The sequence below is a fragment of the Zootoca vivipara genome, chromosome 12 (genome assembly GCF_965207765.1).
Source record: "Zootoca vivipara chromosome 12, rZooViv2.hap1.1, whole genome shotgun sequence".
In the NCBI taxonomy this organism is placed as follows: domain Eukaryota; kingdom Metazoa; phylum Chordata; class Lepidosauria; order Squamata; family Lacertidae; genus Zootoca; species Zootoca vivipara.
Window position 1 is genome coordinate 34,639,562 of NC_142595.1, and position 7,672 is coordinate 34,647,233.

General features: G+C 48.9%; 1 protein-coding gene across 1 annotated transcript; it reads right to left on the reverse strand.

Annotated features, from left to right (window-relative positions):
• Positions 1-1,075: 1,075 nt before the first annotated feature.
• PTH2 (parathyroid hormone 2) lies at positions 1,076-5,021 on the reverse strand. Its single transcript, XM_088654728.1, has 2 exons — positions 4,918-5,021; positions 1,076-1,481 (listed from the first exon to the last, which is right to left on the reverse strand). Exons 1-2 carry the CDS (start codon positions 5,019-5,021, stop codon positions 1,076-1,078), a joined length of 510 nt encoding a protein of 169 aa, XP_088510854.1.
• Positions 5,022-7,672: the final 2,651 nt, after the last annotated feature.

Here is a 7,672-nt window from a genome sequence, read left to right on the forward strand (position 1 = left end):
CCCCCCCATTCAGGGGCGTACCCAGGATCAAAACTAGGGGGGGGGCAAGCCATGGTCGTTCAGGGGCAGGGCCAAGGCACGGGAGGGGAGGGGCCACAAAGTGAGAACATGGGCGGGGCTACGGAGCCCAGGTGAAACTGACTCTGGGAAGAAGTTTCATCCTGGGCGCTGCCCTGGGGGAGAGTGCGTGTGTGCGGCCAGTGGCGTCGCAATAGGGGGGCGGGGGGCCTCGGGCTCCACTTTGTGGGGGGCAGCGCGGCGCCCCCTCGCCACCTCCACCGACGACTGCCCTGCCTGAGTAGGAGGAGGAGAGGGAGGGCTGGCCAAGCAGCTGCGCGCTCGAGTGGGGTTGGGAATGCCGTCGGGCCGCGGCTGGCAGGAGCAGTAAGTGGTGCCGCCGGGGCTGGGCTGGGCTGGTTAGTGACGTGGCTTCCATGCTGACCTCACGCTGGAGCTCAAGGAGGGGAGGGAGAAATGGAGAGGAGGAGGAAGCCGTTTCCCTGTCTCTATTGCTCCTCCTTTCCCTTCGCACGGGTCCCTTCCTTCCAGCGGCATCTGTAGCCTTTATGTGCACGACATACGCCCCGCCCCCTGGCGGCGTGCCTTCTGATTTGCTGCCCCGGGCAGCCAGAAGGCTAGCGATGCCGCTGCGCCTTGCTGAGCTGCTTCAGGCTCTTCTTGTGGGTCCCCAACGCGTCTCCAGCTCAGCTGCAGCCACCGTGAAGCAGGACGATTCAAAAAAAATTTTGCTTCTAGGGGGGGCAGCTGCCCCCCTGCCCCTTGCTGGGTACACCCACACCCCCATTGACTTTGCAGCCAGCCCATTGATCCTTGGTTTTCGAACTTTTCGGAAGCCGGACGGTCTTCTGGAATGGATTAAGTTCGAAAACCGAGGTTCCACTGTAGTTGTTTTGCTTTGGGCCCCGCTCCTTGTGGAAAAGCCAACTCAGTCAACTCAGTCACTCAAGCAATACACTGGATTTGGTTCTGAGAGGCGAAATGCAGCTGGGTTGACCCTTGTTGCACCTCGCATCTCCATGCCTGCTCTACCTCCTGCCAATTCCCCCACTTCATCTTACTCCACCACCAAAAGCTTTTGCATGTAGGAGTTGAGCCATTTCTGCCTCTCCATGGTTCTCAGCATCTTGCTTTTCTCCCTGAAGGCGGCATCATCCGCTAGCACAATACTTCGCTTCCCTACCCAACCTGGGACCCAGCTGGCCTGGTACAGCGCCACCTTCTGGCCCTTAGGAGACGGAGATTCCTGTCTTGCTGGGCCCCACAGGCGGGACTTCCTGTTTTGCCCTTCATCTTCATTGTCCTCAGCCCACGGGGTGGTGACATCTGAGGACATCCACTTGAGCATCCAGTCACGCAAGGTAGTGGATGGGATGCGGAGGCTCCAGGGAACAAGGGCTCCTTTGAGGTCAACGATGCCCCCTGGTGGAGGATACTGGGACACTTCACGTCTCCAGAGCCTGCTGGGAGAGAAAGTATAGGAAACCTGAGTTCTCCAGAGGAGGGAACAAGTAGATTGGAACCGAGGAGGCATCCCAATATTGCCTTCTGAAGGAAGCACAGCACAAGTACGGATCCCCCTAAGATCTTGCCCACACAATGTGCAATCTCCAGAAAGCCACCCATGTTAGCCTGTTGCAGCAAAAACAAGCCTTTTGGTGCCTTAATAAAGACTAATTATATTTATAAAGATCTAGGCTGCGTATACAGAATACATTTACAGCGCACCCACCCAAAAAGTCCCTGCAACTGTAGTTTATCCCTCACACAGCTACAATTCCCAGCCCCCTTCACAAACTACAGTTCTTTGACGAGAGGGGAGTCAGGTGCTTTTAACTCCTGCTGCCCCTGACCATTGGCCATGCTGGCTGGCGCTGAAGGGAGCCGCAGTGCAACAAATGTGAGCTCTGTGGGTTCCCCACCCCTGCGCTAGGAATTTGATATACTGTAACCTGGCGGCTGTTAGTTGGTGGGAAATAATGGAAGCTTAATTAATAGGCAGGAAGTGGAGTGAGAAACCCATAGTCTCAAGCCTGCTGGAAGAAACGTAGGAGGCACCTCCACCAGTAAGGTGGAGAGTTCAGATTCTGGCGGGTGCATTGCTGGCTCAGTGTCCGCCTTCAGCATTCTGTCTCTGTCAGGCAGATTCCTCCAGGATGCTCTCAAGAGAGGGAAGGAGGGGACAGGCATTCCCTGCTGTTAATTCCCTGTTCTGTTCAACTGCTCAACTAGACATCTGATAGACTTTGGGCCCCTCCAGACATCTGTTTTATTGTGTTCTCATGAGGCAATAAGGTTGGCCATGCACGGTTCTGCTTTCCATTCAGTTTGTGCCTGCAAAAGTTTTGGGGTGGTCATATACTGCTTTGTCTACAATCATTAATAATCCCATAACCTGTTGCTGGGATCCCATAACTTTCTTTACCCCAAACAGTCTGGTTTATTTTTGCCCCACTTTTGTCGTGCGGGAAAGCAATATTGTGGTAGCATCGAGGAAGCGTTTGCAGAATGACAAATAAAACGTGAAGAGTAAACCCACAACCGACACATTACAATTGTTTCAGGAACATGTTGCAGAATACACCCGCAATAAAACACCAGTCTGGAGAGGCTCCTGTTCTCTGTGCCTTTTTCAGCTCCCTTCTTCAAAACCGTCATTCCCTCCATTACTTATGTCCAGGCTGTGAGTTTCATCGTTTATTCGGACAAAAACAAAGCACTGCCTCTGCAGAAGAGGGAGCTATTGTGGACTCAAGGAAACTGCAAAGTTTGCACAAGTCCGAAAACAACTTTACAGATGAAACTCGGAAAATTAGAATATCGTCAAAAAGTGCATTTATTTCAGTAATGCAACTGAAAAGGTGAAACCAATATATGAGATAGATGCATGACATGCAAAGCAAGATACGCCAAGCCTTTATTTGTTGTAATTGTAATTATTTGTCGTTAGGCGGGTCAAATATAAATGGAATGTAATTAATGAAATGTAATAGCGATCTTAAGGGGACCCAGGTGGCGCTGTGGGTTAAACCACTGAGCCTAGGGCTTGCTGATCAGAAGGTCGGTGGTTTGAATCCCTGTGACGGGGTGAGCTCCCGTTGCTTGGTCCCAGCTCCTACCAACCTAGCAGTTCGAAAGCAGGTCAAAATGCAAGTAGATAAATAGGAACTGCTACAGCGCGAAGGTAAACGGCGTTTCCGTGCGCTGCTCTGGTTTGCCAGAAGTGGCTTTGTCATGCTGGCCACATGACCTGGAAGCTATAAGCTGGCTCCCTCGGCCAATAATGTGAGATGAGCGCGCAACCCCAGAGTCGGTCACAACTGGACCTAATGGTCAGGGGTCCCTTTACCTTTACCTTTTAATAGCGATCTTTATTTTTGTTTATTTTTGTATTATTGTAACTATTTGTTTTATTACTGTGGAATTTCCAAAAGAAAGCATTTGTAAAAATAAAAAATAAAAATAAAAAATAATAAGCTGCATTACTGAAATAAATGCACTTTTCGACGATATTCTAATTTTCCGAGTTTCACCTGTAAGGGGGGAACATACCTAAGGAGAAGGTAACCTCAAAAACAGGCCAAGGACCGAGCATGCACAGTTGCTATGAAATACTGAGAAGCAGTTGAGGATGGGATATGAAAATATGGGGTGTTGGTGGTGGAGAAGATGGCCTCGAATCTTGAACAGAAGCCTCCACAAACACTGCAACATTTTGTTGCAGGCCCCACATGACTAAGCAATTGGCCATTACATTGGAATCCATGCTGAAGAATTCCACGGGCAAATTATGGACAAAAATGGTGGAGCTAGTCCTTAAATCAATAATAGAATTGTGGCTTATTTGAGCTCTTCCAGACAACCTGTTTGTTCATCCTGGTTTGTCTGCAGGGAGATTGGACAACCTTGACTATGAACCTTCATCCTGAGTTGTTTGCAGGTTGGTCACATGGCAGTTGTGTCAAAGCAAGTGCCGCCACCCCTCTTCCCGGTGCATTTTCCTGCCACTTTCCTTACTGCAAAACATCTGATCTTTTGGGTACGGGGGTTTGTTGCACAAGAAATCTCAATCAACTGTAACTGTGAGACACGAGTCCACAGGTATGTGAGTGAATCTCACCTGAAAATCTCGACAGTCTGGAAGAGCCCTAAATCTTTCCAACTCTAGAACCTCTCATTATACTTTGAAACAAAACCCCCGCTCCATCCACATTCTGCTTAACCCTTCCCAGTGCAGCCCCTCTTTACCCTCTCCTGCAACGTCAAACTTCTCCCTTTGCACCTTCTTGCTGCCTCTTCTGGTTACAGAAGTGTACAGTGTTGTCAGTCTGGTTTGTGAGCTTCCTGCAGCCATTCTAAAACTATTATCTCCCCCAAAAAGGATAAAGAGCCAGTATTTTCTTTCCCCAGCCTGACTTGGAAGAGAAAGAAGCAACCAACAGTTGAAAAAGTGAGAGAGGAGGTTCCCCAAAAGGCAACAAAAGGTATCCCCCATTTATTTCACTACCTATATTGGGATAGTCAACTTGGTTCCACCAATATGTTGAATAACTACAATTCCTATCATCCCTGATCATCGTTCACATTGACTGGGACTGATGGGACAAGGCTACACTGGCTTCTTAAAAACTATTCTGGGTGAAGAACGTTCTCCTTTCCTTTCCCAATCCCCTTCTCTGCCACATACTCTTTTGCAAGACTTTGCTCATGTTACTAAACTTTAAATGCACACACACACACACACACACACACACACATACCAACCCTGCCCAATCTTGCCCACTGTAAATCTGGTTCAGATGGAGAACGGCTATCATGGTTTTTAACAGATCTAGAATGACTGATGGAAAAGGTGGTCAGGGGGAAAACCCCACACAAAGAAAAACCCCTTCAACTTACCTGCCTGAGTTGTGCATCACAGCCCCTGAAGACAGCAGCAAGCAAGAACTGAGAATGACTAAAGTGGCCCTGGGACTTTTGCAGGCTCCAAACGCTGCTTCCATGGCTCCTGAGGTTAGGAGGGAAAGACAGGGAAAGGGATTGGTGTGTGAAAGGGCCAAATGTCACCCCGCTTCTGGGCAACACCAGCAGGCTTCCACCCCTGGATTCCTTACCTATGTATGTTGGTGGCACAACACAGGGATTCTTGTATCCCAGTTCTCTGTTTCCTGCCTCCAGCAATCTCCCTCTGGCGAATTTATACCCCTCTGCCTCTGCTTGTGACATCAGCACAGAGGGCAAGCGGAGGCGTCTGGGGTCCTGATCAATGGGAAGGCAGGGTGATGCTTTGAGGCGGGAAAAGATGGAATGGATCGGATCGGAATGGGTTGCCCCCGTGTCACTAATAAAAGAAAATAATGAGGCACAGCAAGGAATGGGGTCAGAATATGGACTGTGGAGGGGGAGAGGGAGAGAGAGGGTTTTTAAAAGTGTGACTGAGAGAAATAAAGGACGGGTGATTAAAGATGATGGAACTAAACAGAAGGATGGAAATGTTATTGTGGGGGATAGTGGGGAGACTTCGGTGAGAACATATTGATGTTAAAAGTCCATAGGCACAGACAGAGTGGAATTTTTAGTGCAAAAGAATTACAGGTTTAATATGCATTTGTGGTGTGTTTGTCCTGCGATTTCTTCCGTTTGGTCTGGGACTTCTACGCATAGGATCAGGAGGTTTTCTTTTGTCCCGCTGAAAACCTTTTTGAACTTGTGCCTAGAAGTCAAGGAGCAAACGGAAGTGTGTGTATATGGAGATGATGTGAATGTTAACAAGACAGGGAAATTAGGCTGGTTGTGTTCTTCTCATTATCAGAGCAATCTCTATCGGATCCCCTTGACCCTACTTGGAAAGGTCTCATTCAGCACCACCACTAATGAAACTTGCTCCCACACTATGGCGTGACTCACCGCTTGGTTGTCGATGGAGGGTGGGCGGTTGGGTGGTCTCACTTCCCTCCGGGTCTCATTAACACGAGGCTCGCTAAAACGCACGCAAACAAGTTGCAGTTGATGCGACTGAGGGTAGGGCAAGGAGATGGGCCTCTGCGTTGGGCGGTGGAAGAAGTGCATCCTGGGTCACAGCAACTCTTGAGAAGGGACTGTGCATCAAACTCAAGTTGGAGCGCAGGCATGAGCCAAACATGGCCTTTGGTATTCATCATTAGGCCCACCATTTCCACGGTATTTACAAGAGGCAGTAGTGCTGCTGTGATGCACACATACCTCACAAGTGTCCCGGAAAAACTGGGACATCCCATTTTTTATTGCGAGAGAATGGCAGCCATTTTGGGCGCCGTGACCCTGCATTATTTTGTGCTGCAATTTCCCCTGGGGGGGGAATAAAAGTGCTTTTTTCAGGGTTGCGATCTTGTGTGGCACCACAAAACACACGCTTTTGGGTGCTGTGTCTGAAAAAAAAGCAATTGGGGGAGGGGTTGCAGTGTGAAATTGTGCAGCGATCACATGGTCACTGTCCTCTTGTGACAAAAAATGGGAAGATGGCGGTCCAGTTTTTGCTGTTCAGATGTTGGAGGGTATGTACATATTGATTGAGGTCTGCTCCACCAGCCTGGTTGAAAGCAATTGTTGTTTGGGGTTCCTCTTCCAGGACTGTCTCCATCACCAGCAATTCTACTTGGCTGTGACTGAGGGAGAAGAAAGATGTACTCCATCGGTCAGGCTAGCTCAGGCATCCCCAAACTGCGGCCCTCCATATGTTTTGGCCTACAACTCCCATGATCCCTAGCTAACAGGACCAGTGGTCTGGGATGATGGGAATTGTAGTCCAAAACATCTGGAGGGCTGAAGTTTGGGGATGCCTGGGCTAGATGCAGCCTTCTCCAGAAGTGTCCTCTCAAAGGGCATTCCACCTGGCTTCCCCATATGGGCCTAGCAGCTGAAACCAACTGCCATTTGGCTTCTCCTCTCCCATTCCATCAGCAGCCATCCAACCGGGATTGTTTAATAACTGGCTACCAGAAGAAAAGGAGAAGGAAGATGGACACACCATGCTTCTAAAGCACCTGACTTCCCCCAAGTAATCCTAGGTACCTCCGTTTACCCTTCACAAAGCTGCAATTCCCAGAACCCTTAACAAACTACAGTTCCCAGGATTCTTTATATAGTAAAAGAGCAAGGCCTAAAATGGCAAAGTTCTTCCCACCAAGAAGAACTTTGATTTTAGCAGGCCTGCTGAATTGCCAGACTGGAAGCGAAGCAGCAGTTCTGTACAGTGGTACCTCAGTTTAAGTACACAATTGGTTCCGGAAGTCTGTTCATAAACTGAAGCGTTCATAAACTGAAGCGAACTTTCCCATTGAAAGTAATGGAAAGTGGATTAATCTGTTCCAGACGGTCCACGGAGTACTTAAACTGAAGCATTCATAAACTGAAGCGAACTTTCCCATTGAAAGTAATGGAAAGTAATCCGTTCCAGACGGGTCCACGGAGTACTCAACCTGAAGCGTACTTAACCCGAAGTATGAGTGTAATTGGTTCTGGAAGTCCGTACTTAATTTGAAGCGTACTTAACCTGAAGCGAACTTTCCCACTGAAAGTAATGGAAAGTGGATTAATCTGTTCCAGACGGGACCGTGGAGTACTTAAACTGAAAGTACTCAAACCGAAGCGTACTTAAACCGAGGTATGACTGTAT

What these genes read in the sequence shown, in the direction of transcription:
- PTH2 (XM_088654728.1), bottom strand. Translation starts at nt 5,021, where the DNA reads ATGGAAGCAGCGTTTGGAGCCTGCAAAAGTCCCAGGGCCACTTTAGTC. An exon ending in GTGATGCACAACTCAGGCAG is followed by an intron (nt 1,482 to 4,917) that starts GTAAGTTGAAGG and finishes TTTCTCTCCCAG; the next exon opens with CAGGCTCTGGAGACGTGAAG.